This window comes from Trachinotus anak, unplaced genomic scaffold (genome assembly GCF_046630095.1).
Source record: "Trachinotus anak isolate AG129_WGS33_773 ecotype Australia unplaced genomic scaffold, CSIRO_AGI_Tana_v1 ptg000016l, whole genome shotgun sequence".
NCBI lineage: Eukaryota > Metazoa > Chordata > Actinopteri > Carangiformes > Carangidae > Trachinotus > Trachinotus anak.
This window is the reverse complement of record NW_027273867.1, coordinates 14,097,112-14,124,553: the sequence shown is the minus strand read 5'-3', so window position 1 is coordinate 14,124,553 and position 27,442 is coordinate 14,097,112. Positions and strand designations below refer to the sequence as shown.

General features: G+C 40.7%; 4 protein-coding genes across 7 annotated transcripts; 2 read left to right on the top strand and 2 right to left on the bottom strand.

The window, feature by feature from the left end:
• Positions 1 to 577: 577 nt before the first annotated feature.
• Positions 578 to 15,665, bottom strand: pip4p2 (phosphatidylinositol-4,5-bisphosphate 4-phosphatase 2). 4 transcript variants are annotated; one of them, XM_071499358.1, is made up of 8 exons: positions 15,424 to 15,665; positions 10,017 to 10,165; positions 7,587 to 7,693; positions 7,267 to 7,390; positions 6,416 to 6,490; positions 5,677 to 5,729; positions 2,758 to 2,848; positions 578 to 2,025 (listed from the first exon to the last, which is right to left on the bottom strand). In XM_071499358.1, exons 1-8 carry the CDS (start codon positions 15,527 to 15,529, stop codon positions 1,882 to 1,884), a joined length of 849 nt encoding a protein of 282 aa, XP_071355459.1. In that variant the 5' UTR covers positions 15,530 to 15,665; the 3' UTR covers positions 578 to 1,881. The 4 variants fall into 4 exon arrangements, with proteins under 4 accessions (XP_071355459.1, XP_071355460.1, XP_071355461.1 ...); XM_071499359.1 differs by having other exon boundaries at positions 10,017 to 10,141; XM_071499360.1 differs by lacking the exon at positions 6,416 to 6,490.
• A 3,582-nt stretch (positions 15,666 to 19,247) lies between these two features.
• On the top strand, positions 19,248 to 21,256 carry LOC139634183 (uncharacterized). Its single transcript, XM_071500495.1, has 2 exons — positions 19,248 to 19,837; positions 20,890 to 21,256. The coding sequence occupies exons 1-2, from the start codon at positions 19,290 to 19,292 to the stop codon at positions 21,029 to 21,031; spliced, it is 690 nt and encodes a 229-aa protein (XP_071356596.1). The 5' UTR covers positions 19,248 to 19,289; the 3' UTR covers positions 21,032 to 21,256.
• A 123-nt stretch (positions 21,257 to 21,379) lies between these two features.
• Positions 21,380 to 24,124, bottom strand: chrac1 (chromatin accessibility complex subunit 1). The gene is made up of 3 exons (XM_071500496.1): positions 23,901 to 24,124; positions 23,576 to 23,702; positions 21,380 to 22,508 (listed from the first exon to the last, which is right to left on the bottom strand). Exons 1-3 carry the CDS (start codon positions 24,057 to 24,059, stop codon positions 22,429 to 22,431), a joined length of 366 nt encoding a protein of 121 aa, XP_071356597.1. The 5' UTR covers positions 24,060 to 24,124; the 3' UTR covers positions 21,380 to 22,428.
• Positions 24,125 to 24,902: 778 nt separating this feature from the next.
• Positions 24,903 to 27,128, top strand: gatad1 (GATA zinc finger domain containing 1). The gene is made up of 5 exons (XM_071500850.1): positions 24,903 to 25,442; positions 26,012 to 26,134; positions 26,237 to 26,296; positions 26,440 to 26,623; positions 26,704 to 27,128. Exons 1-5 carry the CDS (start codon positions 25,263 to 25,265, stop codon positions 26,892 to 26,894), a joined length of 738 nt encoding a protein of 245 aa, XP_071356951.1. The 5' UTR covers positions 24,903 to 25,262; the 3' UTR covers positions 26,895 to 27,128.
• Positions 27,129 to 27,442: the final 314 nt, after the last annotated feature.

The window sequence follows — 27,442 nt, the reverse complement described above, 5'->3', positions numbered from 1 at the left end:
AGAAAACACATACATATTATTCTAGCTTTCCCATTGGACAGCAACAAAGTATTTAAGATGAATGACCACTAATTACATTTCAACTAATTATCACATATCGATCATATTAACCAAACAATAATCTAGAAGTCCCCAAAAGCTTGGATTCACATTTAAATTTGAATCAACAATTGAATCAAAAAGTGTGGACATTTAATTTGAATAATAACTTTAGCTCACTAATACATTGAGCGGAGCAGAAGATGAGATGAGCTCTAAATACTTCAATACACTACCTACCACTTGTACTTGCATGATTAGGTGTTAGTGTAATATTTAAAGCTTTGAGATACTCATTTGTCAGACATTTGTCTCAAACATAAACTTTGCTTATCATCAGACCTTGGATTTGACCTGGGAGTGCACAGCTGGTTCGTTCCATATTTTATGTTTTGGCCTTCTTGCATTTTAGCATAATAAAGTATACCAGCAGCCACTTCAATATGAATGTCACCCGGTTTGCTTATATTCCTGTATGTGCTTTTAAAAGCAAAATGTCCAAAACTCATCACAGCGAAGAAGTAAACAGACTAATACAAGCAGTTTTTGCATTTTATTGATAAATTATCATTTTTAAAAAGACCCACAAGCCATCTTAATCCTTCAACTTCACACTACAGTTTTCCAAGTACTGAATTTGAACTATATACAAAGAGTATTTTTAATATTATTTTCTGCTTCGTCATCATCATCACATTCAAAACAAGGTTAGAAGTTTGAACTGTGCCCACTGGTAAAGGTCAAGAGACAGGATGCTGAGTTAGAGTACAGCGATGCTAGCTAGCACAGAGTTCACTGGAGGTCAGAGAGTGGCGATATAAGCAGGGGGAGGAGGAGGGTTTACATTCTAACGCACAGGCAGGAGCAAAAGACAGGATTATCATATGTGTCAGCTACCTCACTGAAACAGAAAAAAAAAAAAAAAAACACCACCTCAGTGACTGAACAAAAACAAGTCAACATGCAAACGTGAGTCACCGTGTTTTGGGATCCACCAGCAAGAAGGCAACAAAACCGCAGTGAATAAGGCAGGGAGGTCGGGTAAGGAAGGTTCAAAGTAACTCAAATGAAAGGGTTATTGCTGTAGTGAGTTAAAAGCTGCATGGCACAAACACATAAACAAGCTCCTGTTGATCTGATGCTCTTCTTGACTAATACTGGGCAGCTAAGTTGGCACGCATGGGCATTTAAGGGCGATTTCTTTAAAAAAAAAATTGATCAGTTCAAGAGTTAAAATCATATAGCAATACTATGTCAGTGTACACAGGCAAGGTAAATGGTTACAATACAGTATGAATATGCAGCTTTCTGTAGCTGGATTTTAACTAGCAGCAAAACAACACATACAATTGCATATAATCGTAGTGCAATGGGCAAACTGTTCTTAGGAGGTTGTCTGATTTTGGTCTGGTCAGTAACAAAAGAAATCAAGTGGGTACCATCACGTCAGTCAGGCTGCTGTAAAACAAACAAAAGTATGATCCAGAAAGACCAAATCCAGCCAGTTTGCTAAACTATCATTTTCAAATCAGCACAGGAGCCAACTCATTTTTGCATTCATTAAGAATAATCACAGTTTTTGTAGCTTGGAGGATTTGCGTCTCTGTGGACCAGTTGGAGGATTGATCAGCATACAGTAGGTTTGTTCAGCGAGTTAAAAACATTCCAGACACAAACGCAACAGGATACATCTCCCAACATACACCTCCTCAAACACACACAGCACCTCCTCAACACGCTCTGCAGATGTTCCACTCCGCTGAACATGACCGGTTTGAGATCTGAACAAAATGAAAAAACTAAAGAGTGGGGTTTGTAGGGCTGTGCTGCGCCGCGCCTGCCCTATGCAAAGCTGTTTTCCGGGTAGCTCACTTTGATAGCTCCCCAGTAGCAGGCTCGTATCAGACAGATCAGGCCCAGCAGGTAGGCGAATGCCCAGGACACATAGGTGGCGTTGTAACGACTGGCAAAGTCCCGAGTGCCAACCTGTTATCACAGAAGAGAGGAAGAGAAGGTGGGTGAAAGACATAGCTAACATTGAGAATATAGATTATTTTTAAATCATTGCATTCATAATTTTATTCATCCCACAGAGAAATTTTTTTCATCCTGCATTTCATTAAAGAGCAGTCTCTTATAAAATACAAAAAAACCCCACTCATTTAAAGACCTATGATTGCTGTGAAATACTCTGGTTGATGGAAGATTTTGAGGAGAATTCAGAATATCAATCACTTCATCATAAAAATGAGATCGCACTGAAACAAGCTCAGTAACCCTTAGTTTAAATATTAAGGAGTATAATCCCATGAGATTATCATGGAGTGATTATGTTTCTAATATGATTACACCAAGTTGCGAAAGTCTGATAAGACTTTGATATACTGTGAAAAGCTGAACAACATGTGGTTGTTCGTACAAAATACGTTTATTGTTTACTGAACAGTTCAGTGGATTAATGGACCAAAGTGTATTTGATGCATTTAGCTTGGGTAGAAAACCATTATACAACCTATCTACAACTGTAAAACACATGTACATTTCTTAATTGTTGTGCCCATATAGAAACATAAAGTTTCTCAGGTCAGCTAACCAGTTTCTAATAGACATTTCCATGCAGTGTGGCTCTCTGGATGGCTGTGTTACTCCATCCACCACTTTGGGCCTGACTGAATTATCTCAAGAAAATATGTGCACCAAAGACAAGGCCATACTTACTGTTAAACCCACTCCAATGAAAATGCAGATCATTCCTATAGTTATATAAGCACAACAGCGCCTCCTAGGGAGTGCACTACCAACAGAGGATCTGTAAGTGGAGATCAAAAAAAGAAAAAACAAATGGGGGAAAAAAAACATGGTCAGTATGTGAAGAGAGGGTTTCAGGACAAAGCATGGATTGGACTGGATTTGTGTTATTCCCCAGTCCCGAGAGAAATGTCATCTCACTCTGTTGTATGTGTGTATTTTATGTGGATATGGTTGGAATGACTTTAAGTTAAACTTGGATATCAGAAAACCCTTTAGGAGTTAAAAGAATCCAGTGCAAAAGTCTTGCAACAAACACTACATAACATGCCTGATACTTTATTTGTCCCACCCCCACTTTTTCCCTGTGATCTCACTCTACATCACCCTGACAATGCTGTGAGCCAACAAAGTCTCTCACTTCCCCTTTTCTTGTGTAGTTATACATGAGCGCACTGGAGGCCTGTCACATGTGCTGCTCCCAACAACTTCCACTCCATCCAGACTTCACACATGTACCAGTCAACTGCCCTAAGCATCAGACTGGCACCAGTTTTTTTCATTTTCTTTTTTTTGCTTCACTATTACTTTACTTTCCTCCCCCTCTCTGCTCTCACATGCCTCTCATGTGATCGGACTCAGGCATTCTTCAGGAATCACTGGTATTCAGATGGCTTATGTGAGGCCTGGTCACCTGATCATCTTACCTTCTCTTTTAAACACTCTCCTCCTGCTTTCACCTTTCCTCTTTGTTCAACTAACTCTTTACATTTGCAACTCCTGACCATCTCATTCATTTAGCCTGTGACCATAAATGGAGGCTTTTTTTTTTTATTTTAGATTTTAAGCTGCGCTGGATTTCTCCTGGCATTTAAAACAAATAAACATCATCGCATCGCAAAGTAGGAATTTATCAGAAGTTACTGTATGTTTTCCAGTGTAATCTGGATATTTTCCTCTGGAGAGGTGCCACGACACCAGAGGTATCACTTCCCTAAATACCACATAACAAGACACCAGTATACCTCAAACATCACTGTTTTGACTACTGAAGAAAGCGGTTGTGTGGAATTAAAGACAGCAATACAGAGAATATTCTGAGAAAATAAAGGTAAAAGATGAGATAGAAAAAGATAGAGAGACAAAGGTGGAAACACTGACAAGTTATAAAGTAGAAAATATTTTGCTCAGAAAGATACAAAGACCGAATCAAAAATGCAGTTAGGTTCAGGTTCAGGTTTAATGGTCTCCCTGTAGCTTGTTGCTGATTTTGGCAAGACTGAGGACTTTTATGCTATTACACTTATGAGTTTTGGTATTGTGGTTTGTGGTAGACTTTTTTGTAAAGTTTGTAAGAGGTGACAAAGTTCTTTGTTTGCAATGTAAAAGTAATGTTTTTCCAACAATGCAACCCCAGGTTTATGTTGCCTGGGAACTAATGTGCATGAAACAAATAACAAGTGCTACGACTGCAGATAAAGAAAGGTGGATATAAACAGAGACAAAAGACTTACAGAGAAAAAGACAATGGGCGAAGATATAAATAAAGATACTGTCAGAATATAAAATGAAATAAATAGAATGCAGCAGATGCAGAGACATGAGACAGAGACAGAGGCAATGACGACGTGTTTTGGCTGCAGCTTGTTATTCTGATGGAGCGTCCCTGGTTCCCTCGGCCATACACTGTTCATATCATCACTTTACAATGCTCTCCCGCCAATGCTCGACCCTGTGACCTTCCTACCTTATTACCATTACATGAATTGAGGCCAAGCTTTAATTCCTGTCACACATTTAGATTAGCCTCCATTACCTCCCCTCCCCTCCCATCTCCTCCCAACAACTAGAAAAGTCCAGACCTCCAAAGCTCTGCATCTGACTGCAGTGAATTTATCCATGAAGTAAACACTCAAAAACTACTCCTGTGACAAAAAACAGAGAGCTGGGAGTTTACATATTTACATGACAAGCTGAATCATACCAAACCACAATACTACATGGGTGCAACTGCAGAAGTGGAACACCAATGTGCTTTTTAGTGTCCGCTTCCTCTAACCTACAGTATGTAAATAGTGCCAAATTACTGCTCCAATGAGATAAAGGCTTTGAATATGGTTACTGTATGTTGGGACATGTTCACAGTAATGATGCAGGTCTCTTGAAATTCAACAACAAGAATGTTTTTCTAGTTCATGGCTAACACCCATCCAGGATCCCGACCACGGCTGTAACGGATTCACTTTTAGTTTCAGGCTTTTAAAGACCACACCAGCGATTTTACATGTTTAAGCCCATTCTCTGCAAGTCCTTTACATCTACATCACAACTAACCATTTTACAAACAATGTTTGCTGTTACTGAGAAAATCTGATATATTTTTGGCAGCCATCAGCTTCCATTCATTACTGTGCAATATGAAACTGAAGCTGCAGATTCCTGACACTTCACAGTAAACATCAGGGTCTACATTACTTTAAAATTACACTATAATTAGACAATGGGACAATTCACTGCAAATGTTTCAATGTATCAATTGTAAAACCAGGAAACAATAATGTAACTTGTAAAAAGTAATGCAAACTAGATGTTTACGTAGATGACTACACTACTGCAGCAAGTATCTTGAGTCTGCTCGGTTTTTTTTTCATATCATACGGAAATAAATGGAAACCAAATGCTGCCTGCAGCAGGAAAGAAATCTGCTATAACTTAAAAACACACTGGTATGATCATTAAAATTCCTTTACAAGATTAAATTATAAGCGCTTCTCATCTGATAATACTTTTTGACTCAATTATGCATAGTGTCCATGGAGTGTAAAAGTGAAACATGTTTCATCATGACCTTTGTGTAACATGAGTTAGATAAAACATTGATAGACTCACATTTTTTTGCAGTGGGGACATTTGGCTAGCGTGTTGAACCGAAGCTCCATCCACTGTGAATAAACAGGGAAAAAAGCGCTGTTAAGACACAGAGTGAAGGAGGATGCACATGTGAACACAGATATTTAACAACACACTACTGTACTGGAAGAACAATCAACAGAGGACTTACTGGAAATGATTTGTCATGATCAGTTATGATGGTTTGCGAGTTGTAAATCGATTTATTATTCTATTCCTGTATTAGAGAAAATATTGAGGGGTTGGAAAGCTATATGGCTAAATTAGCACCTTAAATCATTCTCATAATGTGTTAGTTGTGGGTGTCAATATGCAATTGTTTCATCAGGGGTTCTGAAGTTAAAAAAGCGATGTTATAGTGAGGCACAGCGATGTGAAAATGTTTATCCCATCACAGATCAGCATAATTAGAAGGTCCTATTGACCCAAGTTAAAAATGTGACTCTTGACATCTGGCTTCAGCGAAGGAATGATAATTTAAAACAGCAGCAAGCATGCAGCACAGTTAGAATGGATGCACTGACTTTTAGGCTAAAGAACTAGATCGAAGCCAGTTTTGTGCATTAAATATCAAACTGTCTTTCTTTGACTGAAGCCCGCTTCAGAGTCAGATGTGCACAAAGTCACATCGCCACCAGTGTAAAGAAGGCCACGGATTGAATTGGAGCGGTGTTAGGCTGTTGTTAATATGTCCACCAGTATGACCAGCTTTCTCAACCTGTTGTTGTGCTGGGGGAGAGCCATCGCTGGGAAGGCCAGACATTGGCTGGGATGACCTGGCGTCCTCACTGCCCTACAGACGCCGCAAGCAATAATGTGCACACATTAAGAGGTCAATACCACTGATTTTGACATGTGAGCCAGTGTCATACTCACTCCTTACTCAGGTTCTGCATCTCTTTCCTTATTAATATGCGACATGTTGAATAAAAGTCAGAGGTATTAAATGCAATCAAAGTGAACATATCACATGTCAAAAATACTGCTAGCACCCTCAGCATGGGGTGGCAAGAAAATTTCATTAAAAATGAGACTAATGTGAAAGAATGGTACAACTGCAGGTTAGAGGGATAAACTTGATTTCTTGTGACACGGTGTGGCCACGCTGCAGTCAAGTGGTAGTTGGGACATTTGATGAGTCAGGCAAGGACAGGAAACATGCTGCAAAATGCATGCCACCAGCCTCTTGCAGACACCATATTCTGCCAGATAGAGTCTGCAACATGATGGTTGATGGAGGTTTTCAATTCATTCAACAGATAAAAGAATGTTAACCAGAATAGAAACATGGCACTGGTTTTCTTGTGTTTGAGACTGACTTAAATAAGCTTTTCTCTGACACCAGCTCTGCACATGTACAGTAAAGCAAGCTAAGAGACCTGAAACAATTACACAACTTTTAATACTTCAGCAAATCCAATGGCATTCCATCACTAAACACGCCGATATGGTATATGATGCGGCTCTTGGGATTGTTTATATGCACGTACCAACAACAGCACAGCAACAAAATTCTGCCTCAACAACTCTGTGATTGGTTAAGGTGGTCGTCTTGGTAGATTTACGTACTAGGAAGGTGTTGCCACAGTGGCCGCAGACCACCCTCATCCCCTGAGGTTGGATGGGCAGTGCCGGCTGGGCAGGTTGCTCCTCAGGGATCACCATCACCGGGCTCAGGTTAATAATGCGTCTGCTGTCAGATTCAACACAGCCAGCACAGGGTTATTAAAGTGTGTGATGGCATAAAACTATAGAAAGGGCTTGAATTGTCTCATAAAAGTCTACTAACATTTTGTCTGAGCCTAAAATTTGGCTTTGGAAATGACAAACCTACAAGAAATGAGTAATCAGAGGGTAAAACAGTCTGAGCTTGTCTGTCTGTTACCTACCAGTTTGGTCGAGGACATCCTATCCTCCTGGACGTGTCTTTACAGATGAGCAGGCAGTTACAGGGACATCTCACATACTTCTTCCCCGTTGGGGGGTTCTTGATGGGCTGGAAGACAACATCTAAAACTCAGCTCACTGGAAACTTCCAGTCTGATACAGAACATAACAACAAAGCCGTGGAAGAGGAGAGCAGTTGATTTAAAATACCGCAGAGGTGACACAGCAGCTCTGTCACCAGCCTCTTGCAGGATGGAAAAGAATCAATAGCTTTGCTTTTAATCTATTTAATATATCTCAGTTTATCATTCAGCTTCAAATGGCCATATTATGTCCAGTCATGCTGTCATTTGAGAAGCATTTTTAAAGCCTCTGAGAGTTACCATATCATACTTGGAGCTGTTTATTTCTACTTACACTGGATGGGCCGATGGCACAAACTATTCTGCTTTGCAAAGATTAGTCTGGAATTTCACTGTACCAAGAAATGTTTAATATTTGTCCCAGAGTGAATAACAGAATCCCTATTGCATATCACTCCAGTTTAGATTTACAGTATCTGTGCTGTCTGGTGAGCTTATATGAGATGCAACAACTGAAGGCCAAACACTGTCAACTGTTTTGGTCTAGAGTAGTAGAATATAATATGTGGCTTTTCTGATGCTTTAGTACCACATATCAGAATCAGAATCAGAATCAGAATCTGTTTTATTGCCAAGTATGTTTTCACATACAAGGAATTTTTTCTGGTGATTGGTGCAATTGATCAGCAACAGTGGGGCTCTCTAGCCTTGTTGATGAGGCTAATAGCAGATGGGAAGAAGCTATTTTTGTGGCGAGAGGTTTTGGTCCTGAAGGACCGCAGCCTCCTGCCAGAGGGGAGTGTCTCAAAGAGTTTGTGTCCAGGGTGGGAGGAGTCAGCTACAATCTTCCCTGCACGCCTCAGAGTCCTTGAGGCGTACAGGTCCTGGAGGGACGGAAGATTGCAGCCAATCACCTTCTCAGCAGAGTGGATGATACGCTGCAGTCTGTTATTGTCCCTCTCCGTGGCAGCAGCGTACCAGATGGTGATGGAGGAGGTGAGGATGGACTCAATGATGGAGGTGTAGAAGTTCACCATCATAGTCCTTGGCAGGTTGAACTTCTTCAATTGCCTCAGGAAATACATCCTCTGCTGAGCTTTTTTGATGAGGGAGCTGATGTTTAGCTCCCATTTGAGATCCTGTGTGATGGTGGTTCCCAAGAAGCGAAAATGCTCCACGGTGGCCACGGGGGAGTCGCACAGGGAGATGGGGGTGGGTGGGGCTGGGCTCTTCCTGAAGTCCACTATCATTTCCACTGTCTTCAGAGCGTTTAGCTCTAGGTTGTTCTGCCTGCACCAGGTCACCAGACGGTCAGTCTCCCACCTGTAGGCAGACTCATCGCCATCAGAGATGAGTCCAATGAGAGTGGTGTCGTCTGCAAACTTCAGGAGCTTGACAGACTGATGGCTGGAGGTGCAGGTGTTGGTGTACAGGGAGAAGAGCAGAGGAGAAAGAACGCAGCCTTGCGGGGATCCAGTGCTGATGGTCTGGGAGTCAGACACGTGCTTTCCTAGCTTCACGTGCTGCCTCCTGTCAGACAGGAAGTCGGTGATCCACCTGCAGGTGGAGTCAGGCACGCTCAGCTGGGAGAGCTTGTCCTGCAGCAAAGCCGGGATGATGGTGTTGAAGGCAGAGCTGAAGTCCACAAACAGGATCCTGGCATAGGTCCCTGAGGAGTCCAGGTGCTGGAGGATGAAGTGGAGAGCCATGTTGACGGCGTCGTCTACAGACCTGTTGGCTCTGTAGGCGAACTGCAGGGGGTCCAGGAGTGGGTCAGTGATGGATTTGAGATGGGACAGGACAAGGCGCTCAAATGATTTCATGACCACAGAGGTCAGGGCAATGGGTCTGTAGTCATTTAGTCAGCCAGAATATATCAGCCAGAAATGTAATTTCACTGTGATGTTCGTGATGACAGCCATTCATTCTCCCTGCTCTTCTCCCTCCTCTGGCAGCTCCATGAAAGCACGTAGTAAGAGAGGCTGAGACACATGCGTCACATTCAAACCATATGTAGCGCTTACAACGGGACTGACTGTGACAAATATCTACATCAGCATCTGGTCAGGCTCTAATGGTGGACATTGTCAAGAAATTGGCTTCCAAAGCAAATGGTTTCTCATGTGATCACTAACAAATCATACAAAATGATGCTGTACAATAAAACAGAACGAGTCACGTGGGCTACAGCTGGATGTGAGTCACACCAGAAAATGCATGTGTGATAATGCATAGTTACTGGAATAAGTGTCTCAATGTCTTTACTGAGATTGACAGACTATTACAACTCCATGATGTCAACACCAGCACTCATTTATAAAGCCGGCCTCAACAATGGCCTCCACTTACCGAAGCTTCATTGCAGACTGTGCACTTGACCACGTGCTGATGCAGCTTTCCATCCAGGTTGATGAGCGATTCGCACACGCGGCAGTTGATGACAGGCACACCGCCGGCGTCGGGGCTGGCGATGGCTGTGTAAGGAGGAGGTAGTTCGGCTTTGAGAAGAGGAGGGCAAAGCACACAACACACGGCCAGCTGTTAATCGCATGCATCCAGAAAACTTAATCAACAAAGATCTGGATTTTTGAGGAAAAGGCATTTTTGTGTTTTGTATACAGACATCATCAGGCACAGTGCCTCAAAGTGCAGCTTTTGCCTTGTCACGTCATACAAACTAGTTCTTTTCTAGCATAACCTCACACTTATTCATTCACTCTTTACATCCAGTCTTTTAGTTCAACAAATTTTAATAATAAAAACTTTGAACAGAGGTATACTCTGTAAGTGCTCGCACAGCTATAAAATAATAAATCAGTGTCAGAACAGATTATAGGATAAGAAATTGTCTGATAACAACGGGAAAAACATCTGATATTTCTTTAAATAATCCACAGTTAAAGAGATCTCAAAGCCACACATTGTGTAACGCATGTTATGTTATACATACTGAATCTCTAATCAACTCTTGGGGACATGGGAGCTCTCTTAAAAGATCCCATGTGCAGTCATGCTCCATGACAATGTCAGAGCTCTGTCTTCTTTCATGGTTTCCCAGCTTAACTCCTGCTCAGCTACAAGACTGTATGCAAACCCATGACAGCCTGTGTGAGGCTCCGATTGCTTAACATGTGACTCTTATCTCTTTGTCAGGATCCAAGCTCCCCTCTGTATGTTTAAGAAAGAAACAATGGGCCCTTTTAGATACCGTCAAATCCACTCACTACCAAGCTGCAGACAAAGTTAACATGTAACATACAGTACGAGCCAGTCTTCTGGGTGTGAACATGAAGACATCATGAAACTCTGCAGCTGTCGCATGTAACACCTACGCATGAGACTGAAAATGAAAAACTTTATACGGGATTGAGATTTGTTCATTTGTTCAGTTGTTGCATCAGTTTCGTGTGCTGCTAAATTAAAATGTCTCTGCTAATGAGCCTAATAAACTCCTGACCATTTTGGTTGAGAAACATGGAACAGCCAGGCCAACAAATTAGTGTTTTATGAACCATAAACAAGTGGAATCAACATGATCAAATGGCCGGTCTTTACAGACTTAAAGATTTTCTCTTCATGTCTGAAAGAACTACTGTAAACTAACGACAGTAGCCATTCACTTGAACTCTGTACTGTTTAATCCCACATTAACCTGGTGTAATTAGTCTACATTCCATGTGTTTTTCTGGGTTTTAAAAAACTTAATCCGTAGACTTGCACCAGTCACTACCTTTACTACTACCTCCACAGTATTCAAGCATACTTTACATTCTGAGGGATACAAAACAAAGCCTGCAGCCACGTTGACCGTCTCTCTGCCTTCATTTCTGTCATTACACTCAAACTGCCATCTTAAAACAGAGTAATTTGTGCCTAAAAATTTGTTGATCATCTGGAAAAAAATGCGTGTGTAAGATTAGCTCTGCAACAAACAATTATTTCCATTATCTGTCCATTATTTTTACAATTATTCAATTTACTGTAAAATTACAGATTAATTGCTCAGTCTGTAAAATGTCACAACATACTGACAAATGCTAATTACAATCTGCCACAGCACACATGGTGCCTTATTTTGTTCAACCAATTCTTCATAAATCAAAGCTTTTCAATTTACAATGAAATAGAGAAACAGAGAAAAGCAGAGAAAATCCTGATATTTGAGAAGCTGAAACCAGAAAAAAGGTAAAAATCCATTGTGATACAGTCTCTACTGATACTTTATACTTTAAGCCTGACCTCAGACTGTGGATCGATGGCATACAAGCCTCTAAACTCAGTTGACAAATGACCAATTTCCTTCTTGCCTCGCTCTGAATGAGATAATGGGAAAGTCAACAGGTAAACGACCTGGGCTCTGAGATTCACATGCGAACAACCGGTGGACACCACAGGGGCAGATGGGACACCCCACCTACATTTGGGCAAACTTGGCTAGAAATAAAACCAGAGCATGCCAAAGAATGGACACTCATACTGTGTGCAGGCGGCACATGGTGCTGCTTATTGCACAAAAAGTCGAGTCATCTGCTACTAATTTGTGTTAATCCAAAATTGTAGAGTATTCAGATCCTGACTGTATTCTCTTCCTTAATCTTAAATTCTTCTCAGCCACCAGCGTTCAGGCTTGTTTCTACTGGCCTCTCTCTCGGCTGTGTGCATTGTAGACGTCGTAATGCATGGCTGAAACTGAATATAGCAGCTATAGCCTTTCACTAGGTGTCCTCGGAGCCAGAGGTAAGACGAGAAGACGCTTTACTCCAGCTGTCAGCAGCACCACAACATACAGCTGCCATCGCGCCCTGCCTCCATGGAGCCATCACCGACTGGATGATTGTGGGACCTGTGGTTTGTGGTGAAGATCGAGCTACCTGGTATGCCCACACCAGCTGCTCGAGGAAATTCTCTCTCTTAAATTCAGTTTCAACAGAAACAAATCTCTTTGAGGTTGAAAGATAACGTTTGTGTTATTCTATATTTTTTTCCATTGTCAATAGGCTCAGTAATTTCCTGAAACAGCAGGGCACTGTAAGTTTTAGCAAATGTTACTCAAATAGCAGCAAAAAGTGTATTTGTTGGGAACTATTTGGAGCCACGAACTAATACAAATGTGGTCAGAACAATATCTCAATATTGCCAGAAAAAACCCCCAGTAATAATTATATTTATGATGATATAAATCCAAATGATGTCTATATATGATAAATTATGATGATTGAAAAACTAATGTCACCCTGGTGTTTACACTCCTTTGTATGTGCAACAAGTTTTTCCTCATCATTCCCTTCTGAAAATAACTGACTGAGCCGTTGGCCGCCATTTTTTTAACTCATAAAATGACTCTTCTTTAATCATGTTAAGACTTACTCCAGTTTCCATGTACAATATTATATGGCACTCCCCTACTGGAGTGCATATTTACAGCTCTAGATCAGTGTATGTGGGAGTGACTCAAGATAAACTACAGTGCCTATTCTCATGAAGGACCATGTCTTTTTTATAATGGAGGTCTAAAGCATAGACAAACAAGACATATCAGTCTTTAGCAATAGAGACAATCCTTTGTTGGGTCATTGTTGGATTTGGTCTTTTCATGAATTTTGTTGACAGGAAGAAAAATATAAAATATCACCAGACTCAGATTTTAATATATATATTTGGATAAGAGGTGTCCTGTCACTGCAGCAGTATAGGCTGAGGTAAGTGTTGCAGATTCTTGACTCCACCCTTGGATGACTTTGCACATCTCTGGTTTTAAAATTGGATAAAATGATTATTTACTAAAGCATTGTGTTTGAATAGAAGTAAATTCACTCAAACACAGAGGAATTCATTTATCACTGTCGTGATTAAAAGAGACTCACACAGGCTTTTCATGCTGTTGTTTTTTCTGCCATTCATGCATAAAAACATCAAGCAAGTGGCGACAAAATCCAAACAGTGCCTTGATGCAGCCAAGGTCATTGGTCTCCACCCCTCACCAACACAACAATGTGCACACAGTGAATCTCTACCTGTTACTGCTGCTGAACAACTCTGTTCATAGGGTAAAACGAGTCATGCTCCTTCACTGTTGTGTCAGATACATAAAATATTAAGTAAAATCAATACAATCAATAGCAGAGGTTGCAGTCACTTTCCCAAATAGTAGCTTTAAGTCAGTTCTAATCAAAGCTCACATTCACCCAATTACCTAAATGCATCTTATAACCTGTAAAAGCAGCATCATAGTTATTATATTGTAGAAAAAAAACCTAAGGTTTGGCATCTTTGGCTCAAAATAATCCTTCTTACAAATTGGCAGATTGAGGATTGTTGCCCAACAAACCTAGAGACACTGGAATTAGCCATAATCCAGACTGCAGAGAGAGAGAGAGTGTGAAACTAGGCCATGAGACATACTGACATTCATTCAAACGTTAACTGTCAGTTTACAGGTTATTACAGTCCAGTGTTAAAGTCTTTATGACTAATCTGGTGGTGAAGTATGAATTCTGTGAGATTAGACCACTTGTGAACAATAAAATGTTCATTTTCAACATTTGCTTGCTTGATATTAGCAGGTTGTCCTGAAATGCTCCTAATAGAGTATTACACAGTCAATGAATCCATTCATTTACAGGCACAACAACCTGGAAAAACAAATGCTGTTTGTATAAGTCCATAACAAAAAGACCAAATCTAAGAAAAAAAGGTCCAAAATGTATGGAGCTGAACTTCCTTCAGATTTTATGTTAATGTTAGCTCTAAATGAGAAAAACAAGGAATAAAGCAAAACATAAGCCTCTGACGTGAGAACCAGATCTGGATCTTTCTGTAGAGTGAACTTTTTCTCAAGTGAGGCCTCCTGCAAAAACGAACAGCATGTGTAATCATAAATGTCTCCAGCTTCAAAGACTCAGAGTTTGATCAGACTGGATTCAGTGCAAAGGCCAGCACTGACAGCAGCCTCCAGACCCAGTGGTTAGGGGATTTATGAGCTGTAATTGCCTGGGTCATTCGGCCCTGCATGCGTTATGATCCTGTAACCTACATTCAGCTGTTTACTAAGCAAAATGTTTTCTGGCAATAAATGTGCACGGTTTTTTTTTTACTGTAAGAAAGATGCAAAACATGCAAGAATATTCAAACTGCCTTTACAAGATCAAGACCAAATATGTGTTGTTTACAGTCCCATATTCATGCAAATGAGCAAATGGACATCACAGACATTATGGCATTTAAATAAAGTCGTGCTATTGATTAGGCCCCATCCACAAAGGGCACATCTGGGCATTTTGTTTATTAGCAGCTGGGACAAAAGGCTGCTCGCCTTCCTTCATCTGCAGTGGGTCATTTCTAACCCCCTCGTCAATCAACCACCCACAAAAAAGGCTAACATCCAGTGAGGCCTTTCAGTGCCACATCACGACTCGTGTTATTTTTTGGTGAAGACTCAAAGCATTACAGGCCCCGGTGAGTCGTGATGTAAGCATTTCTGCAGTAAAAAAAAAAAAAAAAAAACAGGTTGGTGTTATTGCAGGCCTCTCTTCTCTAACCCACTGCTCCAGTTCTCACAGTGGAAGCTCCACCTTTTTTCTCAGCTGTCGTCTGATTTCCCAGCGATGCCCTTGCTTTGCTTTGCTTTGCTTTGCTTTGCCTTGCTGCAGTTTTATTTACGCACTTGCACGAACTCGATACGCCCCAAAAAAAAAAAAAAAAAAAAAAAAAAAGATAGTGCATGCGGACCGCGGGGCGCTGCATGCCGTGTGTTTACCTCGGGGACTTGAATCCTGCAGGTACGGGGGAGCAGTGGGGGTCACATTCCCGGAGTTGGGGCCCGACAGCAGCGGAGATCGCTCGTCCATGCCGTCGGAAGCCATGTCGTTAACGGAGAGGGAAGAAGGGCAGAGACACGGCGGGGAGGCTCCTGGCTGGCTGCACCGAGTCTTCACTCAGCACGGAGGAGCAACCAGCGGCTGGTTGTTGATGCCGAGCCGCTCCGGTCCAGCAGCCCCAGTGACGGCAGCCTGGAGGAGGAGCTCCGCCGTGCTCCCCGCCCCTCGCTGGCATGGCCCCGGGCATGGGCAGCGCTCATGTGGAGCTAGATACCGATCACGGAGGGGGCTGTGAAGGAATTTTGATATAAATATGTAAACATATTTAACTGTATTTAGATTTATTGCATGTACATGTACGGACCATGAGACAACGGGCCCCTGACCACAGACATGAAGAATCCCCCCAGTCACTCCTATATATAGACTAACAAGACAACCGAAAAGAGAGCCAAACAGCTTGAAGAGACACCCAGCAGCTATGACACGCCTGTGTAGTGTCTTTTCGCATGTCTTTGTGGTCACCTTTGGTGTCTTTGTGGTCACCTTGTGTTTCTTTGTGGTCATTTTGTGCCTCTCGGTGGTTTCTTTACGTCGTTTTGAGATTCTTTAGGGTCTTTGACTGACTTTCAACCAAGAAATGGTAAAAGTCACTCCAAACAAAGGCTCTGGTTCTGGCACCTGCTGACCCCTTGGGCCCCAGAGTGTGTGCCCAGTAGGCCCATTCAGTAATCCTTTCATGATCCTGGAAACACATGCAGTAGATTGTCTGAATTATTTGGATATTAACCCACATATTATCTGTATACTAACTGTATAAATCTTGCTTAGGTCCCACCAAAGCAGATCAAACTTCAGTGTTGTTAATGAGAGTGGAACTCTAAGGTAAAAGGCAGCCAGTCTTTGCCACTAGATGTCTCTGTAGGATTACTAAGGTTCAGGCCTGTGAGGTCCTTAAATATTTAATTTATGATTGATTTATGATGGTTTAGTCCTGTGGCACATTGGATTTGAAATCAAACAATGATTGTACGTTTTTATGTTTTTATACTTTTTAGATGGTACTCTGTTTTAGGTTTGTTGTTCTTTTGTCTTCTCATTTATTGTGCATGTATATATTGTTCTGGGTGGCGAGCTGCTGCATTCATACACACACATAAATAAAGCTGTATTGAGTTTGAACTGAATTGACTGTCTGAAGAGAAAACTTTGAACATTCAATCTGCTCAGATTCAACCACAGTATCAAAACTGATTGGTCTGAATCATACACAGCTGGAGCCGACAGAGCTGTGGTCAGGATTTGACACACACCCTCAAAAGTCTTTCTTGCCTTTAATGAAAAACTGATGTTATGATGTTTTGCAGTTATGCTTTCTGTAAATTTTATTTCCCAACATGTAAGTCTAAACACTGCATTGAACCCCTCTCTTTATCGCCAGGAATGAAACTCAGTGGGAGAAATGCTGAAGCCTTCATTTATTTAATTTACTGACCGAAAACTTGTCCGATTTAAACGTAATGAATAATGAACATCGTGAAACTAAAAATACAGGGACCTTTTTGTAAAATACCCTCTATGTGTACGTTTTTTGACTGTCAAATGTAAAGTCCCCCACAGTTGATAAACAACCCTGAATTTACACACATGGAAAAAGAAAAATACCAATGGCGTGACCTCAGTGTCCTCAGTGGGTGCTGCAGCCTTTCAGACAAACATGACCAGACAGCTGAATATTCTTGACCAATTCACCTTCCCTAAAAATGAGGGACTAGATTTACAGCTCCTACATGTTTCATCTGATATGTGGGCGTATAAAGCTGAAACTTGGCACTTGTAACCCTCTGTCCTCATGTGGGGCTGAGACATGAGCAGTAATGTTACAGTGGACCGGTTGTGCTTGATTCTTGGAATCACAGCCATGTTGTCAGATGTTCAGCTGCTGCTTCTGTTTTACTGATTCCTTTATATTAACTTGATAATAAATGTGGACTTTATCCACTAAATATTGTGTTTCTTTTTCATCATACTGTCGTTTTACTGTCAATTTCTCTCTTTCTTTTCTTTTACTGCATATGTGCATATTTTTCTGGTTCTTCCACCTCGTATATTTCACAACTGAGTCAAAACATGACACAAACATCCTCATCTGAATAATTTAAAAGCAACATCTGGTTGCCACCTGCAGTTACGTGTCTGTTACGGGCTGTAGCGATCTGATAAGATATTTTAGAGTTCCACCCTTTGTTGGAGAACCTAGTTCATGTATTACAATCTATCCTGAGATTAACTCCTTGAAGGCTGGTGTTGTGTGCCTCATGTCCAGTCCTCCCCTAAAATTACAACACCCTAACTTGTTTGTGCCAAATTTGTCTTCCATTCCTTGTTGCTTGTGTCATGATATAAACCACAGGCTGTATAAATTAATTCCCAGGCCAAAAGGCTCACTACTTAAATACCAATGATGTGATTTGAGCTGTATTTTTACATCTTTGTTCTTAAAACAGAGGGATAACATGGTGTTTATACATAGATCTGTGCTGTTTCTATGCACAGGTATGACCGCAGGATGCTTAGAAGATTTGAGTTTTAAATTGGGCCAAAGTCATGCCTGTTGGTCCTGTTTAGGACATTGTAAAATGGCTCATAAATTCCAGGAGCATCACACCTCCAACCACTCTATCCACAGTCTTCACTCCTAGTCTTAAAGGAGGGGGGGGGGGGACTGCAAATTAACATTTTAACCAAAAAATTTAAAAAAAGAAGTGCAATCCAGCATAGAAACTTTTATTCACATTTTAATAAGACATGTTACATAAATACCTCCAGACACTGTCTCTCTTCAGCAATTAAATCAAGTTTCCCTCATTTCCTCCATAGACTCTGGGGGGAAATCTGGTGTTACCGGGCCGCAGTGATTCAGATCGCCTGTAACAGGCTGCAGGCAACGACTCACTTTTTCCGACGACATCAGGCACCAGAGGAGCGTCGCAGCACTCACCGACTGTCTCGTCGCTGGCGTTTCTTTGCAAGGTAAACTCGTCTATGGACACCAGACAAAAGTGAACCTACTGTAGGATTATTAGGAAAATTGTGTTTTTATTAGGACCTGTTTGTTGCGGGGATCAGAAATTGTGGATTAAATCTTCTGCTTCGTTATTTTCCAAACTCACAGTGCTTGCCAAAATTCAAGTAAAACTTCCGGTAACAAAATAAGCAGGAAAGTACAGTAGTTTTATGCTGCAGCCTTTTGGAAACGTATAGATTACTGCACAGGAAAAATAATGTTCTTGATGGAGAAATATGCACTGCAATTACCTGTTGAGTTATTCTTATGAAACGTAACACAATTTACACTTTTATTTTGAAGGTGAAATCCCGTTTTTCCTGCACTGACTCAGTTTTATGCAAGTGAAAAGTTTCGGCTATTGTTAACTTACAAATAACCAATAGAAATTTCCTGTCCCATTGAAATCTCTATCCCCCCGTGACGTGCACATTATAGTCAGTCCAGAAACTGCATGGGGTTGTGCATATGTTTTGACTTTTACCATTTTACTTCTAAGTATAGGATGAAAATGCAGTTGTTTTCTTTTGGTAAGAGGCGAGAGAAGACCTGTTGTATGAATAAAACAACAGTTTGCTGCAGAAAAAGACTACACAAAGCTGTTCAGTGAATAAGGTCTGTCATGTTGCCAATGAGTCTTTTCTAGGCACTGTGTGTGTGTGTGTTCCACTATGGATCTGCTCTATTTATCTGCAAGTCTAATCAAGCTTAATACTTGATGTTTTGGCCAGTTTAGAGATGCTCCAGGGGGCAGTGAGCAGGGCTGTGCTCTGCCTGTCCTGCTGCCTCCTGTTGGGGGTCTGCCTCCCGGCGGACGGTGCAGGACCAGCAGCTCCCTTTCCTACAGTTCCCCCTGAACAAGACTCAGGGACACCAGACCTTGAGGACTGGGAGTGGGGCTCTGGATCATCTCTTCTGCACTTGCTCAACAGCTTCCCCGCTGACAGCCCCTTCGTAACAGAGACCCCAGGAAAACCGGTTAACTGCACGCAGCGCTTCTGGTTACCACCATCCTCTGCAATCTGCTGGGAAAACATAGCTGGACCTGAGGAGTTTGCCGAGTCCCGGCTGCTTGTCCTGCAGAACAGGGCTGCCCTGCAAGCTGTGTCCACTTCCAGCGGGGTGGAGGAGGGGGGTATCTCCTATGACCACCAAGCCAGAGAGGAGGTCCAGGGGATCCGCTCAGACCACCTGAGTGTTGTAGAAACTATGCAGACCATGGAGAAGGTGTTTGTGTCACTTGAGGAGAAGAGGAAAGAGGGGAAGGAGCAGGGTGTCTTCACACGGTGAGAAATAAAAAAAATTCCATGGAGTATTTACCTATCAGGTCTGTGGTTTGAGTAATGCAAGGGACTGTGCTGTAATTGATAGTGGGTAGAGGTCAAATTTTATATATTTTTTTTTAAAGGAACAACCTAAGAACTCTACCCAAGACACAGATCAAAGTCTAATACCTTCCGCATCATTATTGCAAAATAACATACTTATGGCGAGAAATATTACAGCCACTCTTTTTTTTTAAATAAAAATCTGCCAAGTAAACAGCTATTACAGCCAATAGAATAAGTGAAACAAAGAGACAGTAGCTCTGCAATGCAGCATTTTTGCCCACACCCAGATTGCAATACAGCTAAATATATATGATGTTTGACAGTTACGAGATCCCTGAGACATTTCCCTCAAATAGTTGCTCCAGAGAGCGCTGTAAACAGTGTGTGTTAAACTGTAGTATAGTGACTGAGGAAGTGAATGTAGTGTGAATATGTCCCTGATGGCTTCTTTAGTCATGTAGGAGCAGGCATATGTGTCATTTGTTTGGTTTTCTGTTGTATATTGATATTTACACACACATTTTAAAACCATGTGTTTGCAGATAAGTCACAAAACACAGCTTTGAGTCTCACTTTACAGAAGTGAAGCAATTGAAATTTCCAGTAAATACTGATCCAAGACCAAGTGTGTGGCTAATCATAAATTATTATTTGTGAGGTAATCATATCCCCTGGATCAGTGTTACTTGTTTGGCTCAAACAAAGCACTGACTGAATGCCAAAAACAACAGAGTGGAAACACCGTCCAGACAAGCAGCTGAGTCACATCCAGTGTTTTCCAACAATCGTCTGTCAGGACATCTGGCTAAGACAAGGCTCTGGAACTAAAACAGTTGTAGAGTATTAACATTTACTTCAGTGCTCTCTCTTTATTAGATGAGAGAGAATACATTCTTTACTCTTGGACAATCACGGATTCTTGAAATTGTTCTCAACCTTATGCAAAGCAGTGTGTCAATGTGTCGAAAAGTCTCAGACATTTTACTTGTGGTTGTCGTCTCTTTCAGCATGAAGGAGCATCTTGCCAGCACAAGAGACACCATCGATGTCAGAGATCACATGGCAAACCACCTGGAGAAGCAGCTCTCTACTTTAGAGGAGACTCTGCTTAACATGCAGCTTCGCCTCAACAAACTCATTCAGCAGTGACAATGTCATGGGCCCACTGCCTCTTATTCCTCCCTCATGTGAACTGTGTTTATACATTCATGTACTGCACAACAGTGTATTAAATGCATGCATGCTCGGGATTATGCAAGTTTGTAGTATGATGACAAAGCACACTTGATATGCACATTATTTCATTAACATTTTTACAAAAGTAAAAAGTGTAACCTGGAATTTGCAGATAAATAAACCTCACATTATCTGGGAGCTTTGATGAACATGTAGCAGTTCAATCTAGTTTTATATTGACGGTTTGCAAACACGTTCCATGTGGTGATTTCATGGTCATATTAACAGCCTCTAGTAAAACTGCGAGACGCTTCAAATAAATGACTTGTTTAACTTGCTTTATTTTAATATCAAATCTAAACAGCAAATTTGCAAATATGAGGAAGATGCCTTGAAAGGTGGTCAGCTGTTATATACACTTCAAATATTCACTTCTGTTAGGCGGAGAGTGAATTTTCATTTGGAAGAGACACAGTGTGTTCAGCTGCTTTGTAGTTAAACTGGAAAACAGAGGTATTTGTACTTTCCATTAGTTCAAACAACTTTCAAGTATTTATGATAATCTACTCACAACTCAAACATGACAATGTCTTAGAAAAAATACAGCATCATGTATAACTTAGAATCAGTAACATCACTTGGAAATCAATGCTTAACAGCATCTGTAAAATAGTGTGTTCACCCATTTATATTTTAAAGGCAATAATAACTCAGGAGCTGAGACATCTGTACTCCAGCTGTGTGGAATGAATTCTTGGTGTTTTACATGAAGGGAGCCTGTAAGCTGTTAAGGAAAACCAATTAATTCCTCCTAAAAGTTATGCATGCAAAACAAATTAAATTTATAAGACATTGCAATAAGAAAACCTTCAAAGATAGTTTAGGAACACAGGTCATATGTAAAATCACTCTGAAATCCTAAAAATGTTCAAGTCCATCATTTATGAGCAACAACAGTATTTTGCCTACACAAAAATATTGTCTTTGTAGAGGTAATCAATTCTGCAGAAAACTTAAGAGGTGATTGCATTACAATTCATCTAAGGGTGCTTTGTTTAGGCCATTAATACAAATTTAGCTCGCTGGCACCAATTATTGTTCACAGATATACGATACAACTTCTAGTTTCCTCTAAGACTCTGTGTATTTAAACTTGATCTCTGAGTCTTCACTTGATTTCACATTAGCTCTGTGTGGCATTATTTCCAATTCCACCTCCACTAACTTCTTCCACAAGCCCTACAACTGAACTCTGTCAATGTCTTTGAAAGCACTGAGAAAGTTCAGGGTGTTTCTTCTGCCACTCAACAAAGAATGGCAGAATGAGAACACTTGATTTGTCCCGACGTGAAATGCAGCCAGTGTTCTTTCTAAAAGTCAGCATCCTCTTCTTGCATTTGCTCCAAAGACTTGAGGTAATCTTGAGCCAATATCTTCTTAGGCAGGATATCTGTCAGTTAACAAAGAAAATTTTACACTGTGTTCAACTCATTACTGCACTCACTATTTGTCACTGTAGTGTAGACATACAATGACATCCCTGTTTTTGGGAGCGAGCACAGACATTTGAATTAATAAAGCTGTGATGACAATGACAACGATGATGACGATAACAGTGTCTGGTTGCAGAGATAGATCTCGAAAGCTATTTTAGTCCCTGCTCAGGAAGTAGTACTATATCTGAGCTGGGTGGCGACAGCAGTAACTTATATCATGACAGGTCAGTCAACATACAATCACACAACAAAAACTGCTTAAAAAGCTGCTGCATAAAATACACATAATGACTTTCGGTGAAACTATTTTATATTACATTTTATTTTATTCTATTTTAAATGTTAATTTGTTTTATCCACTCATTTGTTTCTAATGCATGTCATAATTTTAAATGGGTTCAAATTCAGAAAAAAAAGATCCTTACATTATATACTTTTAGAGCTGGAATCAATATACACCTCATAATGAAATGGTAGTAAAGGTGAGCAGAGGTGGGAGATACAGTTAATTTCATGTTACAATATCAATATAGAGCATGACATGAGAAATTAAATAAGACACTGTGTGTGAATAAAATAACCAGACAATACAATCTGTATTTGGACAAATTAAGGTAATGTGTGTTATTTAGGTAAAAATATTCCAAATCTAACCCAGTGATGTGCAGTATTGCACACAGTGGCATATTAAACCAAAATATATTATACTGGTAGCTAGACTTACAGTCAGTTGGTACTCCTAATGCAATCTAACCCAACAGTCCTGCAATAAATCTTCACTTCCTTAAGGTTGTAATGTTCAGTTTGGGTTGAAACATCGAATTCAACGTTATGGTTATTGTGGAAGATACAGTTTGTGGTGTAGCTAATAAACTTGCAAATGGCTGTTTATTATAACCAAAGACCATCACTTAGCTGTCTAGGTTCAGAAAGATTTCACGATGGTTTCGGTAACAGGAGGTCAGTACACTGCATGCTTCAGGCAGTCCTACCGGTCTGTCGGACTGCGGCTGGGTCTCACCTGTTAGAAAGTGGAAAGTCTCGGTTTCCTCCGCGGTGTTAGCCAGGTCGCTGTAGGACAACGTCTTGGTTTCCTTCCCGGATCCGTTGTTGAATGAGGAGACAGCCAGGTGCTGGACAAACAGCTCCTTCAATAACAACACCGTGTGTCAGCAGACGAGAAATTCACACTCACAATGAGCTCAAAGAAAAGGTAAGAGCAGCCGCGTTTACGGTTTCCGAGAAGCTAGCGGTGCTAACCCCAGTTAGCAGCAGCAGCAGGTGGACGAGCCGATGAATTAGCACAGCTCAGTCAACCAAGCATTTAGCATCAAACTGCAGCTTACTGTCGCCTTGGTGGTGAGGAAAAGAGCGTCCTGGTTGATGCTGGAGACGTCCGGGGAGCTCTTCATGATCAGCCTCACCCTGGATATCGGGAGGGAGATTGTCTTTTTACTGCCAGACGTGTGGTCGTCTTTGTCGGGATTATTTTGAGACATCTTCATGAGTACACGGCGCCAGACAGGCGGAACTTCAAGTATTGTTTTGAACGCTGACGCATTTCTTCTTCTCCTGCAATTTAACAGTGGTTAGCAGCTGTTGAAGCTGGGTTACTGCCACCTGCTGGACCGGAGACACTTAATCTGAAACCCACTATTACTGCTATTACTGGCCAATATGTTGAAATATCATCATTATATTTCCTACTGTAACAACTTATAACATAGTTTCATAAAAGTCGGGCTAGATGTTTTGCATGAATATTGGATTGTATTGCTGTTTGTGGCCACAAAGTTATATATATATATATATATATATATATATATATTTTATTTATTTTTTTTTTTTGTGTTTCCTGTTGCATTGGATTGTGCTATAGCGATATGATTTTGTATTGAGCATAAATTGTCCACAACAGTGAGCTTGTATAAAATAAACTTATATTGTACAACAGCTTTTGGTTCAATAGACACATTAATCAGCTATAACAGTAGGACCACTTAAAAAAACGAGCTTCATTTCATATCATTTATTTTGTCAAGAAGGTGTATCCCAAAACAAAAAATATACATTTGGTAAATATAAAGGAATTATTTGGATTTAATTTGTCTCGAAAGCCAGACCTAGCTCCGAATAAATTGTCATTGAGGCCAAAATAATTTGTCTTTTTGTGAGAAAAAAAAAAAAAAAAACTTTTTCTCTCCATTATAACTCCCAAGTTTTACATAGTCATCTAAATAAAGAAACTGAATACATATGCCAAACTTATTTTCTTGCCATATTCACCACTTTTAAACAATACTAACTGAATTTGGCGCGATGTCCTCCGGTCCAGTGTTGGCGCATGACTTACGTGTTTGCCCAGTTCCCAACCACCGAAGAAGAGTCGATGACAGAGGTCGGCGCCGAAGAAGAAACAGTGGCGCCTAGCAATGGCGGTGATTTGGCCATACAAATAAACAATCCGGTTTGCAGTTTAATGCTTATGTTGTTATCGTAAGTACTCTCATGTCGTAGCTAACTGTCTTAAGTCTGTCTGTTGCAGAAAAAAGGACACGTCTGTCCCTCTGCTTGTGTCATTCGCCGGAGTCGCATCAGTCTGATATTGATGATAAACAGTTAGCAGGAGCCGACGGGGCAGCCTCCTCTCATTGTTGAACGCTGAACTCATTTCGTCGCGGCCCGGCGTCGTTTTGTGACCACTAACGATGCCGCTGGGTTTGAAACCATGCTGCGCCGTTTGCAAGACGAATTCCTCGTCCATGTGGAAGAAAGGAAACCAGGGAGAAATCCTGTGTAACAACTGCACAGGAAAGAGCAGCGGCGGCGGAGCGTCAGGACCCTCCATGTCCTCCAGCGCACAGCCCAGCAATGGCGGGGGCAAGCAGGTTAGTTACTCTGTGCAGATGTCTCTTTAACATGGGCTGCTTGTCCATACGGTGTGATGTTTTTAAAGGTAACCCCCACTCTAAGATAAAATCCACAAATGTTACTTCTGGTCTGATTGTACTGCTCAGTTATGTGAACTCGATCAAGTACCTTTTTAAGCTAAACAGTAGATTTACTGGGATATGGGAATGTTTTATTTAATTTAAATAAGGGTTGTGATGTCCATGTTAGTAAGACCACTGTCTGTGTTTGTAGATATTTAACAAAATCAGGGTAGATTCAAGTGGCTATTGCGATAATCCATTAAACCTTAAAAGTGTATAGTCAGGAATAAATGCAAAGCAGTTTGTTCCAGCTTTATAAATGTAAAAATTAGCTACTTTTATATATCAATATAAAATGAAGACCTTTGGGGTTTTTTTTAATGGTGGTGGGTGAGACGAAACAAGCACATGGAAGGAGGTCACTACAGGCTCTGGGACATTATCATAGACAAATTATAGACAAAGCAAATAATCAGATCAATCTGAACAGCTGAAATCCTAATGCATGTTTTTTTTGTCCTTAGTCCAAGCAGGAGATCCACAGGAGATCTGCACGGTTGAGAAGTACGAAGTACAAAGCTCCTGCGTCTGAGAAGAAAGTGTCCACAAAGGGAAAGGGAAGACGACACATATTTAAACTCAAAAATGTAAGCTAGCAATGGATTTAATTGGTCAGTTTTGTTAACTCTTGTGTTATCCTGGACTGCAAGTTTATTCATCTTACTGTTGCGTGTGGTTTCTTTACTCAGCCAATCAAAGCACCTGAATCTGTTGCAACAATCATCACATCAGAATCCGTATTTTATAAGGTATGGAGTTAATTTTTACCAAGCAAAATTAATCTTAGGTTTCTGTTCAATATCAGAAAAGATCACAGAGACTATTGGTATTCCTTCATCTAACCAACCAACCAGACTGTAGTCATCCTCGATCTCTCTATTTGTACCAACAGGGTGTTTACTACCAAACGGGAGATGTGATCAAAGTAACAGATGAGGAGGATGGGAAGTCATACTACGCTCAGATTCGAGGCTTTGTTCAGGACCAGTACTGTGAAAAGAGTGCAGCATTGACCTGGTTAATCCCCACCCAGGCCAGCCCAAAGGACCAGTTTGATCCTGGGACATACATTGTTGGTGAGGAATAAGAACTGTGCGATATATATACATACTTTTATGTTTGAATTGTTTGAGGAACTATCTGTTTTTTGTTCCAGGTCCAGAGGAGGATCTGCCCAGAAAGATGGAATACCTGGAGTTTGTGTGCCACGCCCCCTCTGAATATTTCAAATCACGGAGTTCTCCGTTCCCCACCATCCCCATCCGACCAGAAAAAGGCTACATCTGGACCCACATAGGACCTACACCAGCCCTCACTGTCAAAGAGTCTGTGGGTGGCAGCAGTTAACAGGACTCTGATATGGACTTCCTCTGTTTCCTGTAAACAGACATTTGTATATTTATGTAATATAATAAGAACAAAAATGGTTGTTAACTACAGCCATTACATCACATCGAAGACAAGCTGTGATTTGACACAGAAGAAATCAGATGTAACAACATTTCAAAAAAGTTGTTTACACAATTGCAGCATTGGAATATTACTTTTGCATTTAGTAATAAACAAAAAATCTTGTTTTCACTCTTCTTTTTGTCTGTGATTGTTCAAAAATAGATATTTATTCATTTATTTAGTTACTGTATGCTGTAACTTTTGGGCTATATGGAGGACATTTTTGTTGAACAACAATGTTGTGTTTATTATTATGAGTACATTCAATTAAATTCAACACACTTAATTTGTCCCACAGGGGCAATTTACAGAGGCACATAGTGTAGCATAGTCACAAGCAATAAAAGATTTAAATAAATCAATAAAACATAAGCTCTACACATAATGATAGTAATAATGATACAATAAGCAAATGGAAAAATGAGCTGTACATGATAATTAAG

Bases quoted from the DNA above. Each gene is read 5' to 3' on its own strand.
- pip4p2 (XM_071499358.1), bottom strand. From the start codon at position 15,529: ATGGCTTCCGACGGCATGGACGAGCGATCTCCGCTGCTGTCGGGCCCC. The intron at 10,166-15,423 runs GTAAACACACGG...CTCTTCTCAAAG, and splicing joins GCAGGATTCAAGTCCCCGAG to CCGAACTACCTCCTCCTTAC. The intron at 6,491-7,266 runs GTACGTAAATCT...CGGCGTCTGTAG, and splicing joins ACTGTGGCAACACCTTCCTA to GGCAGTGAGGACGCCAGGTC.
- LOC139634183 (XM_071500495.1), top strand. From the start codon at position 19,290: ATGCTCCAGGGGGCAGTGAGCAGGGCTGTGCTCTGCCTGTCCTGCTGC. The intron at 19,838-20,889 runs GTGAGAAATAAA...CGTCTCTTTCAG, and splicing joins GAGCAGGGTGTCTTCACACG to CATGAAGGAGCATCTTGCCA.
- chrac1 (XM_071500496.1), bottom strand. From the start codon at position 24,059: ATGAAGATGTCTCAAAATAATCCCGACAAAGACGACCACACGTCTGGC. The intron at 23,703-23,900 runs GTAAGCTGCAGT...TTGTTATTGAAG, and splicing joins TCCTCACCACCAAGGCGACA to GAGCTGTTTGTCCAGCACCT. The intron at 22,509-23,575 runs GTGAGACCCAGC...GTTAACTGACAG, and splicing joins GACTTTCCACTTTCTAACAG to ATATCCTGCCTAAGAAGATA.
- gatad1 (XM_071500850.1), top strand. From the start codon at position 25,263: ATGCCGCTGGGTTTGAAACCATGCTGCGCCGTTTGCAAGACGAATTCC. The intron at 26,297-26,439 runs GTATGGAGTTAA...TTGTACCAACAG, and splicing joins CAGAATCCGTATTTTATAAG to GGTGTTTACTACCAAACGGG. The intron at 26,624-26,703 runs GTGAGGAATAAG...TTTTTGTTCCAG, and splicing joins TCCTGGGACATACATTGTTG to GTCCAGAGGAGGATCTGCCC.